This window comes from Perca flavescens, chromosome 20 (genome assembly GCF_004354835.1).
Source record: "Perca flavescens isolate YP-PL-M2 chromosome 20, PFLA_1.0, whole genome shotgun sequence".
NCBI lineage: Eukaryota > Metazoa > Chordata > Actinopteri > Perciformes > Percidae > Perca > Perca flavescens.
Window position 1 is genome coordinate 19,365,629 of NC_041350.1, and position 24,811 is coordinate 19,390,439.

The 24,811-nt window shown below is 39.8% G+C and overlaps 1 protein-coding gene across 4 annotated transcripts; it reads right to left on the bottom strand.

Moving 5' to 3' along the window:
- Window positions 1–444: 444 nt before the first annotated feature.
- Window positions 445–22,626, bottom strand: kcnk10b (potassium channel, subfamily K, member 10b). 4 transcript variants are annotated; one of them, XM_028566201.1, is made up of 8 exons: window positions 22,470–22,505; window positions 19,752–19,892; window positions 14,315–14,730; window positions 4,627–4,744; window positions 3,876–4,036; window positions 3,543–3,735; window positions 3,312–3,454; window positions 445–2,570 (listed from the first exon to the last, which is right to left on the bottom strand). In XM_028566201.1, coding segments are annotated over exons 2-8 (1,680 nt in total). In that variant the 5' UTR covers window positions 19,753–19,892; window positions 22,470–22,505; the 3' UTR covers window positions 445–1,922. The 4 variants fall into 4 exon arrangements, with proteins under 4 accessions (XP_028422002.1, XP_028422000.1, XP_028422001.1 ...); XM_028566199.1 differs by lacking the exon at window positions 19,752–19,892 and having other exon boundaries at window positions 22,470–22,626; XM_028566200.1 differs by lacking the exon at window positions 22,470–22,505 and having other exon boundaries at window positions 19,752–19,984.
- Window positions 22,627–24,811: the final 2,185 nt, after the last annotated feature.

Below are 24,811 nucleotides of genomic sequence, written 5' to 3' on the forward strand. Positions count from 1 at the left end.
GAATATTTTCAAATTTGTCTACATTGTTTTACAGGAAAGTATGTCACTAGAAATGCATGCAATACATTATGCTATAAGAGCAGGTTGCATGCTGGCAACATTCACGCCAGTGTCATTTGTTCCACTAAGCCAGCAAAATACATTGGTTGTTCTAGGTGCGTAGCTGGGGAAAATTACAAGATTCTTTTCCTGTATTGTGTAGCCAAGAGCATGTGGTGCTAGCTTTAATGATTAGACATGTACATATATGTTTAACCAACAATTAGCCTTTTCCAGGAGAGACATTTTGACATGTCACAAAAGCACATGCGTAATTAATCAAATGAATAATGGCCAAATCCCATTTAGCTGTTCCAGTTTCAGGGTCCTGGTATTGTGCATGCTGTCCCATATGCTAATGCTGTTATAACAATTACCAGATTTCAAATGTATTCTCATGTTTATTATCTGGAAAAAGGCACTCACTACATTTAATGTGATCTGTTCATAAAATAAACGGTATACAACAAACTTGTCACAGGTCGTGGTCATGAAAATGTTAATGATATCAGATAAACAGGTTACAAGTACAACCAGTGTGTGTATTTCGCCTTTAGAAATGCATGCAATGCACGCTAGTGATACATTTAATAATTCTGTAAAATGTAAAGAAGGCGCTGGGTAGTAGTGTCAGTACCTGTTTGTAAAATGTGAATAAAGTTAGAGCACATGTGTCAAACATGTTAGTGAGTAAACCTCTAGGAACTACAGGAAAACATTTCAGTGTGAAGATGATTGAAGCCACAATGTTTGACCATTTCAGAAAAGAAATACAAAAAAAAAGAAACATGATATATTTTACAGTTCAATGGAAAATTCAACTCAAGTGCTTGACTGATATAAAAAGGAGTCAACACAGATTCCAACATGCTTGATGAATACAAAATCAACAGCATCTCATTCATTCATTAAAAAGTAATTTAAGAAAGAAGACTGAAGTCTGAAGACATTTGTGATAAAAGTGAATGTCATATACAAAAAAGTTTTCAACATGGCTGACAATCCCATGGCCAAAGGTGATTAAATGTGTCTTGTCAGTTGAATTCCAGCTCAGTGTTGATCCACAATGGTGGCAATCATTACTGAAATAACATGGTTTTTTTTACAAAATATGAAAGAAAGCAGTATATTTCATCTAACTAAAACAAAAAGAAACATTATTACAGCTGTCATTTCAAGCTTTAAAGTTAGTCAAACTGCTATGATTGTGTTTTAATATCCATGCACAATCAAGGTGAATAGATATGAGCTTTTAGTATGTAGTAGTTTTACTGTTGGTTGCATTTTCAAAGTCACATACCATGTAGGAATAATTGTACATGTCAGCTAGGCAGCTAATATTTTCTATTGATCCAGTGGAAATACAACCTCCATTCATTTAATGTTGTAGTCCTTTAGTAGCTGAGCTAAAAATAGCCTCCATAATATGATGACAAAGTTGAGATCGATAATGTATCTGAAGATGGATACCATGAACCTAGCTCTCTGGATGTCCTGCCCACATTATTAAAAAATAAGATTCAACATTAACAGACCGCTGTTGCCCAAGTGTCTCTTAAGAGTCGTCAAGGCTGAAAGACAACAAAGCTGGAAACATAGCTCCTATAGAAATAAAAGTTCTTAAGAAGCCCATTCTACAGTACCATCCGATATGAGGTATTTTAAGTACAGCCTCTTCTGTCTCTTCAATTTTTTGGCAACATATTTTCCTCCCATGGCTATGGCACGATGACTAAATTTCCTGGGAGCAGTTCAAATATAAGCATAGGAAACAGAAAGGCACATTTATTGACATCTCAAAGGATCATGCACTCTTGTTCTCTGTCTCTTTATCGTTCACTCTGTTTCTCTCTCTGTCTTTGAAGCACTCTTCCATTCAATGCCTAGTCGTTCCCTCTGTCTTTGGCATCCCCTGGTGTGAACCCATTCAACCTGCTGCGATCAAATGAGCACTGTGCCAGGTTTGTCAGACTGGTGTTTCCTTCTTTTCTTTCTTCGTTTTCCTCATCTGGCTCCCCATCTTCTTCTACTTCCGTCCTCTCCTCCCCTAGCATGGCACTGCCATTGCTTATGCCTACACTCGCCCGTCGCTCTACTTCATCAATGTTCCTCCGCAGCTCGCGGTTCTTGTTACGTCTGGCCAGCTTGGTTAGGGATCCAAAGCGCAGGTTGAAGAGATTCTCCTCCGAGGAAGACGCCGTCTGTTGCGTTTGCTCACTCCCCTGATGGTCGTACGGCCCACAGGCCCCCTTCAGCCTCAGGTTGTTGAGCTTGGTGTCGATGCTCTCCTGAGAGGAAGTCTTGAAGCGACCGGCATCCAGGCTGGCGAACAAGGCTCGCTTTTCTGGAGACAGCATGTCCAGGGAGTGAGCTCGCTGCTCCAGGCCAAGTTGTCGGCGCTCCATGCTGCGGATGGTGGCAGCCCGCTGGAGCTTGTCATGGATCTCAACACTCAGGCGGCGCCGCGTTTCACGGAACTCTGCTCGAACATTTGCCTTCCATTCAGCTGCATGAGCTTTAATCTCCCCAACCTGTGACGACAGCACAGTAAGGAAAGGATCCGGAAAATATTTGGAAAACACATGGGGTACAATCTGCAGCAGCAAGACATTGTCATTGTGGTACATTATTCTTTCTAAAAGGCCCTGAAAACAAATTTCTCAGTCAGCTTCTTAGTGTGAGTGATGGGGTCTTGAATGATAACAAAATCTTCTGACAAAGATGGAAAAGTTTTGGTTATTTCTTGGGTATCTGGACTGGTTTTCCTCCCATCTCTCAGATAGAAGTTTTTCTGTGTCACATGGTCCTACATGTCTGAAACTGCTGCCCTTTCCTGTGGTGTGCCTCAGGGTCCTATATTGTTTGCATTGTATATGCTTCCCCTCGGCCTTATTATTAACCAATTTAAAAGGTATATCATTTCAATGTTACGCTGATGACATCCAGTTGCATGTCTCTTTTAAACCTGATGATACCGACAAATTGGCAGTTTTGCACAATTGTCTGACTGCCATTAAGGACTGGCGAACAACTTTTTACAGGTCAATGCAGATAAGACCAAGGTCCTTATTGTTGCTTCAGGTAACAGCTTCCAAAGTGGTGTTTGGGGTCTCTTTCTTCAGCTGTAGTCTAATCTCAGAAATCTCGCTATTACATTTGATTATGCTATGTATTTTCATCAACATATCAAATCATTGACCCGTACATGTTTCTTTTAATTAAGAAACATTGCCAACATTGTAACATTGTATCACAATCTGAATGAACCTCACCTCCTCTTTGGTCTTTTTAGACAGTACTCTGAGCCAGTCTCCGATCATGCTAAGGACAGCCGCAAAGTACGCCAAACCAACCAAGATCCAGAACCACACCAGAGGCTTGTACCACTTCATATAGTCCATACTACGGTTACCACCTGGGGGATACCAAAAATAAGTCATGATAGTTTGACAAAACAGTAATCTACATCATGACAGAAACAACCATCTGCCGCATAGATCTACCTGCCACATAGTCTCCTATTCCCACTGTAGTAAGTGTGATCACAACAAAGTAGATGGCTTCTAGTGTGGTCCAGCTCTCGATGTGTTTAAAGATGACAGCAGGGATGGTGACGAAAACAATGCAGCCAGCCAGGATGAACATGATGGTGGACGTCACTCTGATCTTAGTCTGGCTGATCTGTTTGTGTTTTTGCTGAGAAAACCAAACAGGAGAGATGCTATGAGAAAAATACACCAATTAAAAAAGATATAATGATGATAGTGTGATCATCAAAGGCCCAAAGGAACAAATAGGAAATAAAAAGAACTAAAACTAACAAACTTGCAACTCACCCTGAATATCTTCTCAACTCTCAAGATGCTTTTCACAAAGATGGTCCCCAGCTGGTCTCCAATCCCCGCCAACAAGAAGCCAAAGAGAGGTATGCCAAATATGGCATAAAGGATGCAAAAGATTTTCCCGCCCTCCGTGCTTGGAGCTATGTTTCCATAACCTGTCACAAACAATGAAAACAGGAGGAAGAGGAAAGAAGGAAAAAAAAAATGGTGATAAAACATGGCCGAAAAGACGTTGTCAGGGGCAGGCGGAGGAGGTGGAGTGTTAAGAGTAAGATGGGAAGCAGAATAATACAATCAAGATTTTCTTATGCAACATAATCAATTGAAGCCCATGTAATACTTATTAGTTCCTACTGCAGGGGCCTGTGGTAAATAAGCTCCTAGAGAGACAATAATTAGGTTCTTCTTAGAGAAAATTGTATTATGGCCCTACAGTGACAAAGATAGAAGAAGACAATGAGACACATCAAGGACAGTTCTATCATTAATATTTTGAATACCTCTCTAGAGAGAGAGGTAAATTAATCCACTGAAAGCCAATGTTTAGCAGTATAATAGCAAATGCCAGTTGCGTTTTTTAATCATAATGTCTTTTTTATCTATTTAATATTTAACACTTTGGCCTTCCGTACTTTCTGACCATACTCTGGGTAACATTTTTTTTAATTAGGTAAAAAATGTTTCATAACAATAGCGGATTTAACTGGTATTAGAGCATTAAAGAGTGAATTGGTTAAAACCTTACCTATGGTTGTGATGACAGTTCCAGCAAAGAAGAAGGCACTGCCCAGGTCCCAGTAACTGGAATTGTAGGATACGTTTCCAATAGGACTCACTCCTGCATTTACAGCATCTATGGAATGCTGGAAAGAGGAAAATGTATGAATGATTTTGTGACTGGGGGAGAGGAATTAATCCTAGATCCATGTCATAGAGCTATGATAAGAAGAAGAGCTAAATGGATGCAGTTACAATTAATTGAATCTGTTCAATATTATTTTATTTTGCAGTGGAATCACATCATGATAATATGATCATGTTACAAAATGCATTTAATTAAAAACACACTAAGCAAACACAATAAGCACTGCATTAAACATACTTTACATTAAACATACCTCTGATTATTTCATAATTTCAACATTTTGCATACAGTTCGTCAGTAGATACATATGTCTGCTGGTTGTGACGAGCTGAACTATAAAGTAGTTTTCCTTGCTTTATTTAAGTCCTAAACAGGAAAAATAATCCAACAATTCGCAACCACTGTCCTCAAGCATGCTGTTTTTTTATATAAACAAATATCCTCCATCTGATAAAAAGTCTATGCAGGTAATTTTAGTATTATGCAACACAATGTCACAGTTGGATTATGCGCATGAAAACAATCAACCGTTATAATGTCAACATATGAAAACACTCTGCCTGTGGACTTACAGTTGTTACAGTATATGCACAAACATCTAGCACGAGATCTGTTCACATTATTCAGTGTCTGGCTCTTCACCTGGAGCTGTTTCTCCTCTCTGCATTCTTACCCACTCGGCATGTTTTACATTTTACGTTAAATAAATCTACATAGACTTTATCTCTCTTTTCTTCTGTGTCAGCCTTTTTCTTTAGTCCCTCAGCTTTTCTTTATCCCCCGCTTGTCTTAGGAAAAGCATCATTATTCTCATTGATTTCCTTCTGGGTTCCATTATGTAGCCATGAAAGGTTAATCTACTATGTTGTGTTCTTTCTGAATTCCCTGTTTATTGGCAGTTTATTAGAAAGCATTTATTTTCTTATCTCCATGGAAATTAATAGTTAAAATTTTGCCTCTTGGCTCCAAATAAATATCCCTTCTGCTGACATGAAAGTCATTGTGGGGAATGCCTTTGGTACTAAATAGCTGTATTTACCAACATTCTTGGGTAGATATAAAGTACAGCTTCTTCATTTACAGCAACCCCAATGTATCCATTCAAGCTGTTAGTGAGATGCACGTCCATCTACTAAAATATATATCAACTCTCATGACATACATTTCAAACCAGACAGAGCGGAGGACCACTTCCACACACATCACTGCACATGCCTTTTCATAATCTTGCATGTGATTAAATCGGCTCCATCAGCACAGCTCCCCTTATGAGACAGATTAATGTATCTAAAATTAGCCAATTACAATAATGCTATTTCATAGGTTTTAGCAGACACAGCTACATAGAGACAATATCAAAGTGGTAATTATATACTAAACCCCCAAAAGCCTAATTCTGGAGTCAAGGGACATCTATAAAAAGCCTCATAGATCTGAATACTTTATGAGTAGGTCTATTTTTGTCTTTCGCCCTTTTCACGCCAAGTTCATACTGCATTAGAAATGTGGAAAATCGTCCTTCTCCACAGGCAGTTTTGAGGCACGCAGATGCTGATTTGTGTTGCAGAGTGTTAATTAGGACGACAAATGGGGTTTTTGTTTCACATGGGCTCTCCTCCATTTTGATTACACGGAAGAATCAGCACACAGACATTCTTGCAGACACACAGTCACCACCAAATGTTTGAAATAGGCTCTTCGCTAAAAAGTGTTTTCATGTTCTACACTGAGAGCAAGTTAATTCACTGCAGATCTTCATCTTCTCAGTGTGCCTTTCTACCCCACCAGTAGCACCTCCAAGAGGTGGCCAGGTGGGGTGGGCAGCCAACCTGATACAGTCGCTAGGCTCCCCTTGCAAGCCGCATAAGCATAATATCTGTGTCCGGATGCCCTCAGACTTTTTATGAAGACTGGACTGAGTTTGGGGTTTTCAGTTTGCAGTGTTTTTCCTCCTGTGTTTCTGTCCTGCGTTTCCCTCCTTTGCCCATCTACACACCTGCTCTCAATCAGCCTCGTTAGCCCTCATGCTCCCAGAGTTGTTTCCAGCCAATCAGCTCCCTGCCTGTTTTCCTGCCTAATGACCTCATTCCTCTCACCTGAGCTTCTCGCCCCATCTTTCCACCTGCACGTCATCCCCTCGTCAGAGTAGTTTGTATTTAAGTCCTCTGGTTGTCAGTTTAGTCTTCGATTGATCCTTTGCTTTCTGCTCTTGTGATCAGTTTAGCCTTGGCTGCATGAACCATTGAGTTATTTTTTCAACTTACTGTTACCTGTAATCTACTGTGTTTAGGTTGAAGTGCTCCAATCTTTATCACAATGTGCAAATTAAAGCTGTTTTAATAATTGTCAATATTTTGACAATTATTGACGCTTTTGACATTTTTGAACGGTTTTAACACTTTGGAGGCTTTCTTTGACACTTTCGACACACTTTCCTACATAATCACCTGCTGTTCTCTGGTTCGTCTGTTTGTAAAGCATAAAGTATAAATTATTACCCAATTCTGTGTTACATCTAGGCTTCTTGCAACTTCATTCAGTTATTTTTGGGAAATTTGGTTGAAAGAAACCCAGATTTCTGATATAGAAACTTTCAAAATGAGTCACATTTGACCTGAGGAAAACAGGGTGGTTAAGGAAAGAAATAGCCTGAAGAACTATGAATCGCCAAACTTGTGTATATGATATGTAACGCATTAAGACAGGATTGTTGTGAAACTCAAAATGTTAACTACGGGTATTAGTCCATGTATGTCAGTTAAAACAATAACTGTAAAATAAGAAACCAAAGTATATCAGTATGTTATTCCTTAAATCTCATATTGACACATTGACGTTCTTAAAATTCAGTTATGGCTTTTCGTTTTGGTGCGTCAACCCAAGATTTCCAGTGGCTCCATCTGGCCACCCCTATGAAAGATTTGTGGGGCACTGTACCCCCACAGCAGGTAATGGCAGTAATCCAGCCAATATGGTGCCTCACTCTCTGTGAAGCGGTGCCAAGCACTCTCCTCTGCAGCACTCTCACCTTCACAAATATCTATAGCCTACACTATCTAACACCTTGAAGCATTTAAGCTGCACACGTGACTGCCAAACAGGAAGACTCTGGTCCATCACAGATAAGAGTGATTTATCAGAACTGTTTGTGAAGTGATTGAAAAAAAAATAAAAATCTGACTTTGACACACAGACATATTACACTCATTGGCCAATTCATTAGGTACAACAGCTGCAATATTGGGCACCTGGATAGCTCAGTTGTTAGAGCAGGCGCCGATATATAGAGGTTTACTCCTCGACGCGGCGGGCCAGGGTTTGACTCCGACTTGTGGCCCTTTGCTGCATGTCTCTCTCCTCTCTCTTCCCTTTCATGTCTTCAGCTGTCCTGTCAAAATAAAGGCCTAAAATGCCCAAAAAATTTACTTAAAAAAGTGCAGTATTTCCCTGTGACGTGTAGTGAAGGAGTGTAAATTAGCATAAAATGGAAATCAAGAAGGCTAATTTGAATTTGTTCTTAATTGAGTAAATGCACTAAGTTACATTCCTTTGTATACACAGCATCTTGTGTTGAGACATTTGATGTCATGTACATGTCTTGTTTTTTTTATGCACATTGTGATGACCCTGAGGAGCCAATTTCCTCATTACTGTGGCATTTTAGATATAAAATAATAAAGCATCTAACTGTGATAATCGTTTTCACAAACCACCACAAATCCATATCATCAACTGAAACTTTTTTGGTTGCGTTTCCTGATGTAGATTCACTGCAAGTAGCTCAGTGTTTAGGAAAGTGTATTTGTAGATAAGTGACTCATCAATAAATGAGGCTTGACTGGTGTCAATAGCAGCATGGCTTCACAGTGTGCCAAAGTGTGAGTCATCCCGACGGTGCTGAAAAAGCCAATTAGGTCTGCTGCCTTTGTGGGCGTACACTGGGAAGGTGGACAGCACAGATACTAAGGCAGACATGAGAAGGTCAAAAGACATGCATGGACACACACATGCTGTGGAGCAAAGCTTTGCAAGTGCATCCCCTTCTGTCGTCTCTCGCACACACACACACATGCCTCCCAAGGTCGCCATTTTTCTGTCAACTTTTCCGCCAAACAGTTCGACCACAGTGAGTCATCCACAGCTGTGTCGCCACAGAGGATCTTTGTCTGAGTGACAGGCTTGACACAACACGAACAGACCGATAACAGAACCTGTTAGAGGACCAGACAGCCTCTTTGATGGAGTGTGAAGAAGCATGTCCTGAAGGCCTTTTCTTGAGACGGCAAAGAAATAAAATGTGTTATTTGTCAGTGTGAGTTTTTTACATGGCATGATATTCATTACTTTTTGCAATACTTAGAGTTGAAGTACCATCATAGCTGAGTGATCGATCAATATTATTTCTTCTGATTTAAAGAAAAAGTTTGACATGTTGGGAAATCCACATTCTTGCAGACAGTTAGCTGAGAAGACTGATACCACTCTCAAGCTGGTATGTAAAGCTAATTAAACTGCTAATTAAATTCTTAACAATTAATATATAGGCCTACATAGGCTTATGTTAATTTGGGAGTTTTATAGTTGACAGCTGAAGATTCTTTGACATTTGGACAGAGCCAAGCTAGCTGTTTCCCCATGTTTCCAGTCTTTATGCTAAGCTAAGCTAACTGGCTGTTGGTGGTAGCATTGTATACTTAGAAACTAAGTATACAATATATACTAAAAGTATTAAAGACATGAGACATGGTACTGACCTTCTCATCTAACTCTCTGAAGAAAAGCAAATATCTCAACATGTCAAACTATTCTTTTCATACATTAAATTTGTCAGATGTAGCTAATATTGTAAATGAGTTCTGGAAAAGTTCATAGTGGCAAATAACTGGTGAGACATGCTGTCATACGTTATGTCATGTGTCTGAATCTGAGCATTTGTCCAGGAGACAGTCTTGTCTATGATTCAGCTGCTGTTACTACTGCTGCTGCTTCATGCAGCAGGAGGTTGGTGACTGCTGGCCTGTGTAATAAATAATTGATTCCCTCCAGACTACAGGCACACCATGCTAAAGGTTTTTTATTTCCATGGTATCTTTAGGAAATACTGTCATTGATTTTTTTCACAAAGTTATGACAGCACTTTTGTGGCTTAAAGGTTGTGCGCTGCAAGGGAAGAAGAAGAAAGGATGCTTCGCTGAGAAAGAATAACAGAAAATATGTGGGTGTGAAGAAGGAAGACAGAGAGACAGTTAGGCAGTCCAATATTCACTGGAGCAGTATTGAAGAAGCTACCATCAAATGGAGCCATTCTAGCGGAAAGTGGAGCACACCAAATGCCATGTGGAGGGTTGTCTCTTTGGGGTTATTTCAAGCTTAAGAGAATCAGAGGGGTCTACTGTGGTGCCAATGTGAATCTTGTATTTTTTTCTTAGACTACTTAAGAAAAACATGGAAAGTACATACAGTATTTTTTTATTTCTTCTCTTCTGCAAGATCTACTGTATTGTATGTGTTCTGCAGAATACTGCTAATAAGGTACTCCTGTTGGTTAAAAGGCATTTGCCATTTGGTCCTTGTGTTTGTGTCACAAACAGTTACTCTCTAAAGAAAATATCCCTTTTTTTAAGAACATTCTCTGCAAAGGAGTGTTTGAGTGTGTGTTCTCAGTCCTGCTTTTTTCTATCACGGCACTCCCTCACATATCAAACTTTCCACTTGGCAAACTGCACACCGACACATATCAAATTATTGTCTAAGTCCGCTTCCAGTTGCATATGTCAGCTTGATGTATTGACCTTAAACCTCAACCTATAATTCTGGGTGTGAGTGGTGACACCATAGGAAAACATGCACTGTTAAGTTAGAATGTGATTGGAATTTGTTTTTTCACAATTGGCTTTTTATTTGGTCCAGTTCACACTGATATTGGTTGAGAATGCCAACATGTGGAACATTGCCGAAACAGCATGCTTCAGGTCAGCTTGAATCAATTTACTGCGTCACAGTTTAAGGGGAGGCAGTCATATTTTTAACAACCAGTTGTTTTATCCAGGTAAACATGTGAGTGATCTGCCACAAAATGAATCATTCTTATAGATGCCACATTTCATTCTATGATCAGACAGACTTTAATGTAGTGTGTAGTGTGAGTATTAACTATCACAGGGTCACTCAGCTCCTGAAATCTTCCTGAATCTTACAAACCCCAAACATTTTACTAAAGTCCTTGTTAAAATATATATTAGATATATCACATAGGCTTTTGGCTAGAAGACAGAGAAATTTGTCTTAGAACATTTCTTACAAGACAGCACTGCTCTTGTGGCCGTGAGCTAGTTTCCTTATTTAAAACATGTGGGTGTTGTTAAAGCCTCACTCTGGGATTTCATACTGTACCAATACAATTATTATTAAAGGTACAAGGCATTAAGATACATGTCTCAAAACATACCACTATTCTACTGAACAAAACAAATGTAGGCTGTTTACTATTTAGCCCTCGGAACCAGATGAATCTGTGAGTTTTTTTATTTGCTCTGGCAGATGCATCTGGTTCCCCAACCGTTCAGACAGATTGCTGGCTGGGCCAATCACAACAATGTATCTCATATGGGGCGGGTTTGATACGATGACTGACCATTTGCGAAGCCTTTGGCTTTACGCAAAGTATGTGATGACATCATTTTTGGCTTGTGCACTCTCGCACAAGGGGCACTACGGTGAGCATGAACCTAGCTTGGTAAAGAGGAGCACCATTGCAACATGGCATCATGACTTTGCGTAAACATACACGCCACTTTCCTAAAGCCAAACAGCGTGTTATCTGTATACATTTTGAGCTATCCACGTGTATGTGTACACTGTATACAGCAGATGTAAACATACACACCACGTTGCCGTGAACGTGCCGTACTATTGCGAGAACGTCACACGCATGTAAAAAAAAAAAAAAAGAAAAAGGTTGGATTTAGGAAAAGAACATTGGGAAAGGCTTTAGAAACAAAAAAAAAACACAAAAAAAAGAGACAAAAACACGATGGTGACCAACGTCACACGCTTAAGAAAACAATAAACAGTTGGGTTTAGGAAAGAAACATTGGGGAAGGCTTAAAAAAGATGGCTGAAAGTCCTGTGTTTTACCCATCCACCACCCCAGCCAACCTTCCTCTGCGGACTTACGTCTTTTCATACTACTCGCAATGGTGAAAATTCACACTTAATGTAGGTCAATGGCGGCCAAAGGGCATTGATAAACACGCTAAAAAACGATTATGCATCTTGATAACATGCCAAAATGGCATAAGAATTGGCGTGTCATACATACAGTACAGGCCAAAAGTTTGGACACACCTTCTCATTCAATGTGTTTCCTTTTTATTTTCATGACTATTTACATTGTAGATTCTCACTGAAGGCATCAGAACTATGAATGAACACATATGGAATTATGTACTTAACAAAAAAGTGTGAAATAACTGAAAACATGTCTTATATTTTAGATTCTTCAAAGTAGCCACCCTTTGCTTTTTTATTAATAAGGGAAAATAATTCCACTAATTAACCCTGACAAAGCACACCTGTGAAGTGAAAACCATTTCAGGTGACTACCTCATGAAGCTCATTGAGAGAACACCAAGGGTTTGCAGAGTTATCAAAAAAAGCAAAGGGTGGCTACTTTGAAGAATCTAAAATATAAGACATGTTTTCAGTTATTTCACACTTTTTTGTGAAGTACATAATTCCATATGTGTTCATTCATAGTTTTGATGCCTTCAGTGAGAATCTACAATGTAAATAGTCATGAAAATAAAGAAACACATTGAATGAGAAGGTGTGTCCAAACTTTTGGCCTGTACTGTACGCCACTGTATGAGATCAGTCTGACCATTGAGACATTTTTCCAAAACAACTAAGATGTCTGCAGCCGATGTGGAACTTTCTGTTAAAGTACTATTTTCAAATGGCAAAAACGGCAACAATCGTTCACAGACATATTGATGCTACACAACCACAGCTCACCTCTGCACGCTGTAGTCTGTTTACATTTGTCCATCGCTCAGCACTACGTCACGTTTCGTTGCTCTGATTGGTTGTAGGTCTATCCAATTGTGTCGTAATCGTTGATAACGCCCCTTGGGAATCAAAAATGAACTGAGAGGTTCCAAACTAACTTGCATTTGGGATTTGGTCTCGCGATGTCAGGCTAACTAGTAGGCTAGTATTTGTTTGCACATGAATTGAAGACACAACAAAATTATTAGAGTGCAATACCTGCAATTACAATTCTCAATTGCAACTGTGTTACATCATAAAGGTCACTCTGACTGACCTGATTTTAAACATCTAGATGGTTGTTTCTCTAAGATTACTTTTATGTACTATTATGTAACATTGAACTATGCATGCTAGCGTGTATTGTATAGCTACAGTGTGTTTGCCAACAGATGCAAAGTCTCACTGAGCATCATGGGCATCTCTGTGTTTAACCTGAAGGTATTAATGTGCTTCCTGCTGAAGGATGGACCTGCCTCTAAGTGTGCTCATGACATGTACTCATTAACTGTCATCAACCAGGAGGAAGTGAATAGAGGGTGTATCTTTATGATGCTGCTTTAGTCACTATATATATACCAACTACTTGCATATACATACTTAGGGGCTAAGTGCACCTAAATAGAGAAGTACAATAACAACAATCCCTTGTACTGGGGGCTGACAATCATTTCAAAAATTTGCAACAGATACTAGACTGGAACAATTAAAGCAACAGGTACAGCCACTCCTCTGTGGAGTGTAGAGTAGCTGAGTAGTGGACTTAACTCCATTCTTTCATTCTTCACCTTGGGACATTGGTCTCAATTCAAAGGTCCACTTACTAGCTTTTTCTGAGCTTTTAATTACATGTCATCTTCATTAATGAATGGAACAGGAACAGGTGTCATAATATATAAATATCCATACAATGACTGCTTATTGTCAGTATAGCAGTATAGCAGTTAAGGAGCAATGTCATCATTCATTTGGACTCAATTAATTATTTTCACACATTGCTATTATGAAAATATTGATTAACACAGATTTAAATTAAGGGTAGTTTGCCATAAAAATGAATTAAAAGTTGTATGTGGACGTGAGCTATTCTGTCAAATTCTGCAGCAGTCCATGGACAGTGAAATTAAAGGCTTGATTTGCTAAAGGGCAATCTGGATATCACAGCAAGTAGCTTCCAAGCTTTTCAAGATTAACTAAATAACCCAAGATCCTCTAATAATTACCCCTGATGGAAATAACCATCTATAAAACTGCTGCTATAAAGGACAGTCCTCTGACTTTCTTCCTCTTATCAATCAAATTGAATGCCACTCAGAATTATTAAGCAGATCATTTTCATTGAATATCCTTCTTATCCTCTTACAAGCTAATCTTTTCAGTGAGGAAAAGATTCAACAAATGCAATGTACTATTCCAGGGCTGTCTGAACAGCTGGAAGGAGAAAAGTTTGTTAAATGTGAATACCATGTCTCACTTAATGTAAAACTCCAAAAGCTCATCTCCAGTTTCAATAACTCACCTCGATGAGCTTGTCCAGCTCTTCTGGAGTCACACAGGGGTGTTTCTCCAGGAACAAAGCTTTCTCCAGCGTGATACTGGTCTTCTGGTTGCTCTCAAACGGCTGCTCCAGTGCCCTGAATGCCAGACCTCCACACACCAGGTAGAGAACGACCACGATGAACACCGCCACCACCGTCTTCCACTTCATCACTGAGTGGAGCGCTGCGACCGTGCCGTCATAGCTGGCGTCCATGCTGGCCACCACGCTGGCAGAGCGGGAGGAGATGGACAGGCGTGGCAGTGGACAGTGACCATTGGTCTTAGGGTCACAGCCCATGGGGTTCTGCATGGTGGCCACACTGGCCTGGACTAGACTCGACTTAGCCATGCCAGGCTGGACCTTTTTGGGAGGGACCAAGTTGGTCTGGACCGCCACTAGGAAAGAATGAGAGGGAAGAGTGAGAGGGAAGAGAAGGCTAGATTAATTCATGTTTTGTTTGTTGGAGCATACCAAGACAGAAACAATTCTGTATCTTCTGAACGTAATTCTGATGATTTTTTAGGGAAATGAAAATGAACAGACTGTTCTTGGCTGAAGGCCCTGAATCTGTAGCCTCGTGAGACCGTCCTGATCTCGCGAGCTCCAGTTTTCCACTCGCAGATCAGTCTGGCATCTTGAGGCAGAGAAAATTTGGAGCCGTTAGCCAAACGACCGGGCCAATCAGCGTTGGTTTTGCAGTGGTGATAGACAAATGGTTTATCCAATCAGCTAACCAGTATTTTCAGACAGCGGTAGCCGCTCGCTAATGCTTTTTTTCTCTAGGATCCTTCTTTTGGAATATGGTCCGTGAACCTGAAATGGTTCCTTTTATTCCTAAATTCTCGTTACACAAACGGCAAATATCCTTTACCGACATGTTTGCATGCTGAGCTAACGAGCTATGCTTTGCCTGCAGCAGCAGGGGCGGGCTTGTGGTTGTATTTTGTATCCACGCTTCGTGGATCTGATTGGTTGATTTGGCCCATCTATCACCAACATAGGTGATAGACAGATGGTTCATCCAATCAGCTAACCAGTATTTCCACCCCTTCCCAAAAGTTCTCCAACGGAAAGTTCACAGATGGATATGCCGAGCAAATGCGAAGCAATCCATCTGGTGGAGTCAGGTTACTGAATCTGTTACAGTTATGAAAACAAATGTAAAGACAGATTGAGCGTTGAGAAATCAGAAATCACTGCACAGGTTTGGACTCAGCACCTGGACAAGAAAGACATGTATCTGTTTTGCACACTAAACTCTACTTTATGTGGACACAAGCTCATTACAGCCACTGGAAATCTATATAGCCTTCTGCATGAAACATTACAAAGTGATTTCCTTCTATTACTCTGAGCTAATTAAGGGCTTTTCATCTCTACAAAGCCAACACTCAAAGCTATCAGCAAAAAAAGGCCTGTTTCCAGTCTACAGCTGCATCAAAGCGGCCATGACAACATCATAACATTCTGAGAATTTGTTAAGTCATCGATCCTCTGAAATAGAGCCTCAGAAGCCCACAGCTGCCTCCGCCTCAATCACTAATGCGGAAAACATTGTCATCAAGTTGTAATGAATGGAACACCTGTAGGAACCTGAATTAGGGACAACAATCAAATGATTGTATGCATATTACATTAATGTACATAAATGGTGAGGAAAAATAAGAACAAACATGTACATACAAATATTTAAACACATACCCTTTGCAAGTAAACCCCTACAGTATAGGTGGAGGTGAAAATGGAATTACCCTCTTTGCTGAGAAGCAGGATTCAATTTTTCTAATAGACTGTAAGAGAGGGAGGGATAAGTGTCACTTTGAGTCATTGGCTTCTGGATGGGTTTAAATTAAATGCATGGGTGCTGGAGCAGGTCAACCAAGTGGCAAGCAGCACCTGGAGGCAGCCAAATTTAGATTTCTATAATGTGTATAAAGCATTGGATAAGCTATTTAGAGCTCAGGCCTTTACCCCTGACGCCCCCATCTCTCTCAGATTGGAGAGCATGGCGTGCCTCAGAGCCATGGTGGTGCCTGTTGTCTACAATGATGCAACTATCGTAGGTTGGAATACGAGATGGATTTGTTTGAGAGAGGCACTCTTTCATGGGATAGGATCACTTATGGGATATGCTAAGTACAATGTATGCACTCAGGCACACATCCCATGATGAGTCAAGGGCATCCAGGAAGTGTCTTATTCTCTAAGCCAGGAGCCTGTATCATGAGTGAATCAATAACAGCCAAGTGATGTCAAATGCTTAGGAAGGTGCAACACCGCCACTTTCAATTTATAGTACTAACCTTTAAGGGCGGTGGCTGGCTATTTTTAGAACATGAGATGAATTAGAAAATTAGGACTGAGAGGTAAAGCAGCAGAAAGAATATAACTCTACATTAATATGTTCTGCTGTATTTGGTGCAGTCATGATGATGGATGCAGTTGAACACTGGACAATTAATTGCAAATTGGACCAAATCCATAACTAGTCTTACTGAGACATTAATTGCTTTTTATCTCATCTTATGAGTGAGTGAAATTAAATAAATCAGCTCTATGCAGCAGGGCAGCAGCAGCTATACACTGTAGGGCAGTTCAGAAAACTGGATCTCATTAACTTTATTAGTTTAGTGATAAAAAAAACAACTACTACATGTATAAAAGCATATGTAAACGAATATATGTCTATATCTAAGTTTTAAAACCATAAAGCCAAAACCCAAACTTGAGGCTGTGTGGCATTCATCTAAAAACCTTTCAAACCACTAAAATTGCTTCATATTGATTTTTGCAAATTAGATCAGGCCTGAGTGGAAAGCAGCTTTTTATCTGATAGTATCTGATACTCACTCTCTCTCTCTCTCTCTCTCTCTCTCTCTCTCTCTCTCAGCCCTCACTATTTGTTTCCAGAGCAGAGCCAAAGCAAAGGAAATGTTCACTGGAGACTCAGGTCCATAAAAAAATGGAAAAAATATGTGGATGCTGATGAGGATTTGATGATGACAATGAAATGTTGCATCAACCATTTACCACACTGTTTAGTGGGGCACATTTGTTTTGGGTCACTGAATACATTCAGTTTGTCAACATTTCAGCATGTCAGCTGCATATTGTGTGTAGAAAAGCATTATTTACCCACTGATGAACAAAAGACAAAAGTAGTAGTGATAGTAAACATGAGTGCACATTTTGGGCTGGCTCAGGTCGGCTCTTGGCCCTATTATTCCCTATGGTACTAGACAGGTTTTAGGCATTAAACTCACCAGCTGAGACTCACAATCAAGTGTCAAGTCAGCCTGAATTGTTAAGGCCAAGGACTTCCGACAAAAACGAATTTCAAAATAAAACCTTTACTGAGGACGTTACAAGTAGTCCAAGGTCCAGGTCCAGTACCAATGTAAGACCAAGCTAAATTTCCATATTTAAGTAACCATATGTAAAAGATCATTCACATTAGAGGCCACAGATGAGGAGTAATTATCTATTTCCTATGAGATTAATTATTTGGTAGAATCAGTAAGCGATTTGTTCATTTTTAACAGGGGAGATAGACCTAGTTCGTTTCGTTCACCTGCAAGACATGAAACTGACAGAATCACAATTACAAATCTGTCTGCTACTTCAGCACCACGGACAGCTCCATTGGATTTATTAATGCACACTGCTACTGATACAGAGCCATGGTCGGGGCCGTATTCTAACTTGCACAAACCTCAGTCAGATAAAGGCTCAATAAGTCAGGGAGACTACAACACAAACATATTCAACTAAACTGCCGCTGGACTCTCTCTCCTACTAGGGGATGAGAGGGGGATGGCAGATGATCAAGGGGCATGCATTTAGTTCAGTTTGCTGAATGGCATCCCCCCTCAAATCGCCTACTGGGTATCATCCACCTTGAGTGACCAGCCATGTCTGGTAGTTCTAATCGTAAATTATAACTTCATGCAGAGAATTTCATGTGGCAAATCCTTTAGGCAAAATTATTCTTTAGGTAGTCTCGCTTTGCCAGACCCTCCTCCAAAGCGCGCTGAAGAAGGGTCTGGCTACTCCACATAGCATTCGGGGATGGGAGGAAAACATGCTCTGGTTTATTGGCATTTCTTTAAACCAATCATAACCGTCATGGGCAGCGATAAGTGCTGGACGGAGCCGCTGCAAAATAGTTGTGTGAGAGAAAGCTCAGATTGGACAGATAGTCTAGCTAGCTGTCTCAATTTACCCTGCAGAGATCGGAGGAGCAGCCAACAATTAGTCCTCATATATCCACCGAATTTAAAATTCCAACACGAAGGAAACGGAAAATACATGCATCTGGGGAAATTTCCTGCGGCACCGGAGCATTCCCAGAAGTGGAACATCAAGGATATAGATAGACTATTCTTTAGGAAACTTCTATACATGCTTTTATTTTGATATCTTTTCCGGTTTCACGCTGGTTATTCCTGCCAGCTTGAAGCACTTGAATCTCTGCTCCCAGCAGCGTTTCCTTGCACAACAGAGCACACGGATGATGGAGAATAAAGAAATACGCCCAACCGCTTTTTCTCGTGTTAAGGGTCCTTTTTGCAGGATAGAAACATAGACTACAAAAAGCCTAAGAGAAAACACAAAGTAAAATAATAATAAAAAAAATGAATAAGAAATTGTGCTAAATTGTTCAAGCCTGTGAAAAATGTTGCCTGGTGTAATGTGTTGCGTCTCAGGTAGGCTATATCGCTATGAGATGCTGTTGAGATTAGGAGTAGCCAAATATTAATTAACATATCTAAAGTTATCAGACCATAAGAAAGGAGTGTTCACCAACCTTGTTGTTCGGGGTCCCAGTTAACTTGTTTCCTTGGGGTTTCTATTGGAAATTTCATCTCTATTTTTGTTCTCAATCGAAACGTAAGGGAATTTTGTTCAATTCGATTAAAAAATACAGAAAAAGAAATAACGAGGAATTCTCCCACATCTTTAGGACATCGTGTTTTCGTGTATCTGGGTGTAAAGTGTACTGAGGAATAAACGCATCGCAAAACCGCATTGTCTGCCCCTGCTGTCCCCCCTCCTTTTTTCTCCACCTCGCTTGGACGCGCGGTGTTTGTCTGACAAGAGAGATAGGTACTTGGACCTTTCAATGAGCCACATCACGTCTCACACTCAAACACAGACACACAAACACACACACATCAGTGGTCCGGTCCACAAACACAGCCAGTGTGTCCAAAAAACAGCAAGTCTACCCACGCGTTACGCCGGCATCAAGAACAACGGGGAAGGATGCTCTCCTCCCTTTCATTCCTAAAGCGCTCTAGCCTACTCCACCTGCATTTTAGGCTACTGTAATTAGCTGGAGGAGATGTGCCTCCGGCTTTGCATCAGCTCCGTATTCATTCCTTTTTATAGGCCTAATCCTGTTTTGAATACTCACTCTTTTCTTTATCCCCCAAAACACGATTATCCTCTCATGGTTTGGCAACGGTGGTGACGGAGCACATGGCGCAGCGCGGCAAGTCAGAGATGTACGCCAAATCAGCAGCAGACTTCAACCATTACATCATTCACATGTAGCCTATGGGAAACAGTGCATTATTTATGAACTTCGATAGCTAAAGACAAGTCATCTCCTCTATCCCGTCAGACCCCCTAACTGTGTAGCCTACTAAGTCAGATGATGAGGCTCGCCATTTTACTGAGCAATTTAGGCTGAATTGTTTTCAGGAAATATCAGGTTGAGTTCACAAGAAGTCTGTCGGCTTTGGCCAACGTGTAACTTTTTCTTTTGATTTTGTTGCCAAAACATCCTACAGGTGTTGCAAGTTTTTATTTAAAGGACCACATTATTTTTCTATGTTTTGTCCACCCATTCAAGCAGTATTTAATATGTTGTACTCTACATCCCATTGATTCCCATTCATTGACTGTGAAAGTAAGCCTGCATTGGACTTAAGAACTGCTTTAATTTTTGTCAGTTATTATATAACTGCAATACAGCAATTTCATACAACACACTCAAACGGAGAAAAACAAGCAAAATAAAAAAAAAACTCAAGTAACTTAAAATTGATTAAATAAATAAATGAATAAATGATAACAAGTTTTTTTAGGAGAGATATGCCAGATGATTCTGGGCCAGCAATGAAAAAAGAAGAAAACCCATTGCTGCCTAGAGAGTAAAACCACTTTAAGAAATCCATAACGATTAGGAATTTTTTGAATAAGGGTTAGCAGTAGCCTAATGTAACATACTGAATGTGACACTCAGCATACAGAACCATGGAGGACACATGTATCCAGGGGAAATAATGTGGAGTAAAACTATATATACTTTATTTAATCAGGAAATCACATTGAGATCAAGATCTCATTTACAAGTGAGACCTGAGAACAAAGTGAAATATCAAACAAAAATACAATCAAATGAAAATAAGAAAGATTGAAAAATCAAGACAAGTAGACAGCAGTATCGGCCAATCGTCCCATTGGTATTAGTGCATCCAATTTTAGATTACTCTGTAAATGATTCCAGAGAAATGGGGCGAAATATCTGAAGGCTGTCTTTCCAAGATTACTTTTTACTGCAGGGACAGAAAGTGTAAACCAATCCTGAGAACGAGTGTTTTGAGTATGGTGTCTTTGGCTCAGGAGTGAAGACAGGTAGGGGGGGCAATTTTTGTAACACTCCCTTATAGATACATAGGTGAAAGTGCTGATCTCGTCTGATGGAGAGGGAGGGCCAGGGGCGTACCAAGCTTTTCAAAAGTGAGGGGGATGGATGTGATTTGTTTATTAACAATAAAAATGATGGATACAATGACAGAGGGGTACAAAATGTATAACATACAAGATATAAAAAGCTTCCCATTTAAATGAGTGATACTAGAAAAGTATAAAAACACACGAAAAATAAGTTCGCGTTTAAAGTCTGTGTAGAGAGAATGGTGTCGTACTGTTTGTTAACATGGGCAAACGGAGCATAATCTATGTGCTAATTTGCATAAATAGCACAACAGATCTAAACATTGGGTATAGCCAGCTGAAAATGTCTTGTTGACATAAAAAAGTAAAAGACTTAATGTAAAGGTCTGAATGGAACCCCATAGGCTACCCATGAGCATTAATACACAGGCAGGAAGAAGTGCTTTAAACCAGCATTTATTAATTAGCCTATTATTGCAGAGATGGGGTTTGGGGCTGGGTCCGTGGGACTGTTTCTGGGGGTTCACTTTTTTATTTTACCTACCTTTTGTCTTCTGCATTCTCCTTACCCTTGTTCTTCCCTCAGACTCATCCCCCAGAAACAGTCCCACTGACTCAGCCCCAAACCCCATCTCTGCAATAATAATACTGGTTTAATACACTCAATAATCAATACTGGTTTAAAGCACTTCTTCCTGCCTCTATGTATTAATGCTCATGGATAGCCTAAATGGGTTCCATTCAGACCTTTACATTAAGTCTTTTACTGTTATATGTCAACAAGACATTTTCACCTGGCTATACCCAATGTTTAGATCTGTTGTGCTATTTATGCAAATTACCACATACGTAATTATATTATGATCCGTTTATTATGAATGCTATAATGTAGCTAATGTTACAGAACGTTATACTTCTTACATGGGAAACTACTCGTACATATTAGCTTTCATTTAACGTTGCTAGTGAAGTTAAAAAGGTGCAGTTACCATCCATACTAAATACAGGCTCAGTGACCACCAACTGGGTCAGACAGAGATGCACTTCCTCCTCCACTGGGAAAAACTATCTTCACTAAGAGATTTACACCTTGTAAAAATAGCCCAAAAACTAAAACTTCCCAAAGTTAACACCAGAAGAGAAGCTGGTAGTTCTCCTAGGAGAGGGGACAACAGCTCCACTGACAGCTAAACATGGATCTGCCTGCCACAGCCTGAGGGACTCACAACCACTTAGGATCCCAAAATTACAGATTTGTTTAGTATTGTATAGTAATTATATTAGAATAGTATATATGTGACACCTACATATTTAATATATGACATGTATTGTAGGCTATGAATTTCTGTAAACTGCTGAGAGAGAGAGAGAGAAAGAGAGAGAGATAGAGAGAGAAAAGAGAGAGAGAGAGAGAGAGAGAGAGAGAGAGAGAGAGAGAGAGTCTGATTACCTCCGCTGTCTGAAAACTCCTGTTTTCTGAACGACAGTTGACACATCAACGTACTATGTGAAGGTATTTCATCATCTGCTGTCTCAGTGTGTAATCCCCTGTGTCTTCTTACTAATAACAACTGTTTTCGTCTTCTCTGAGGTGATTTTCGACCATTTTCGACGTACTTCTTTTGACATTCTGAACTACCGCAGAAATGTCAGAGCACGTCACGTGACCATTCTAAGCGAATCACGTTGTCAGAAATTGGCATCAGCCAATGAGATTGCGCTTTTAGAATCAAATGCCCCTTTTACTTTCACGATTGGTTGCTGATGAAAAGGAAATTGCCATATTTGGATCCGACAGCATTGTAGAGGAGAGAGCTTTCCAACGGTATATGCATTGGGTATATGAGATGACCGGGTGCAGACCTGGTGCAGACCTATGGTGCAGACAGCGATCGCGGAGCAGCGGGATGATTAAGACCGCTGCGAAGTACACACCGTTGCCATGAAAAACAGAGCGTTGCTATCGCTACACACAGCCTACGACGTAGCTACGGCGGCAGTTCGACGCGAGGCGTTTGTGCAAAACTGCGGAAAAACTGCAGAAAAAGTGTGGGTGTTGAACCCTCTCACCGGGAAAAGTGTGGGTGTTAAAACACCCACATCCCCCACGGGTGCGACGCCCCTGGGGAGGGCCATCCTACCTTCTGATATAAAACACAGTGATGAGTGCCATATGGGTTCCCAGTTATAAATCTAAGAGCTGAATAGTAAACAAAATCTAGAAATTTAAGGTTAGAGATGGGGGCATGCCTATAAATATTTGTTTTCATAATCCAAAACAGAGAGAAGGGTTGCTTTCACGATCCGTTTCCTACAAAAAAAAAAGGAAAACAAGACAAGTTCCTGTGCAGAAAACTGAACTTTTAAACTAAACTTGAATAGGCTTTTTCATAACAGACACTATCAAACACATACTGATAACATTTATTACTGTATTGCATTGCAATAATTGCTGCAATGGAGCCATCATTAATAGTTCCACCTTTTCTTTTTCTGCTAGGACAAGCTGTGAGCATGTTCTTTGAATCTGATTCATATACGATAAAGAAACAAACTGTAATTTTGTGTAAAATAAAGATTTTCTTGGCTCATAATTGAAAAATAGTCTTTTTTACTCCTGTGTATAAAAGGATAATGTCTTCAACAGAGTGAGAAAACGTTAGGAATAAAGTTGTTGTAGTGATGTCATTCAATTTGAGAATGCGGCATGGGGTATTAAAAGATTATTTTACATGAATGTGTGCCCTTTAATGTTGCAATATAATCAAACTGTTAAACACTAAAAAAAAGTAATTTAAGCATGAATTGGTTTGGGGTTAAGGCTAACTACGTTGTTCAAGGAGTCTGTTTCACACTAAGTAATTCACAATCCTTTGTTGGTAAATGACGTGATGGGTTAAAAGGTCTATTAAACAATACAAGGAACATGGCAGAATTAACAATATGCTGCTGATAGAATGATCCCATTACCGGCATGCACCCAGCTGAATCAGAATTTATATTGGTTGCACTCTGTGTTTTCCCACATTGGTCAGATTCTCACACTGCCACATATATGTGAGGCCACTTTGCTGATTTTGGTTTTCAGCTGGCCAGATGATGTTAACCTCAAACTGTCCTTAAAAACAGCACACCAATATTAAGATAGGCTACCAGTCAGTAGCCTTTTATATAAGTAAAAGTAGTACTACAGTGTAGAAATACTCTGTTACAAGGAAAAATTCCTGCATTTGAACTTTAATAAAAATGCAAAAGTATCAGCATCAAAATGTACTTAAAGCACCAAAGGTGGTACAAGTATACAGGCTATTCATTATGCAGAATGGCCCATTTCAGAATCATAGCCTATATTATATTATTGGATAATAATGATTGATTGACATAAATGTCAGTTTAATATGTTGTATCAATAATCTAAATCTGCAAAGTAACCAATAATTAAAGCTATCAAATGTAGTGGAGTAGAATGTATATATTTGCCTCTGAGATGCAGTAGTATAAAGTATAGTAAAGGATAAAGTAGCATAAAATGGAAATACTCAAGTAAAGTATACAGGTAATACCTGTATACTTTACTTGAGTATATAAGGTACATTCCACCACTGGTTTTATGACCAGCGAGGATAATATAGGCTGACTTTTCCTGCAGTTTATGGGCTTTGCATTGGCTCCACTTGCTCCATCTGTTTGTCGAATGTTTAAACAGTGGCTCCAAAAATATCACGTCCACACCCAGAAATATCATGTGTTGAAACACAAATGCTTATGGGGGATGTTAGTCATTTAGTTTAT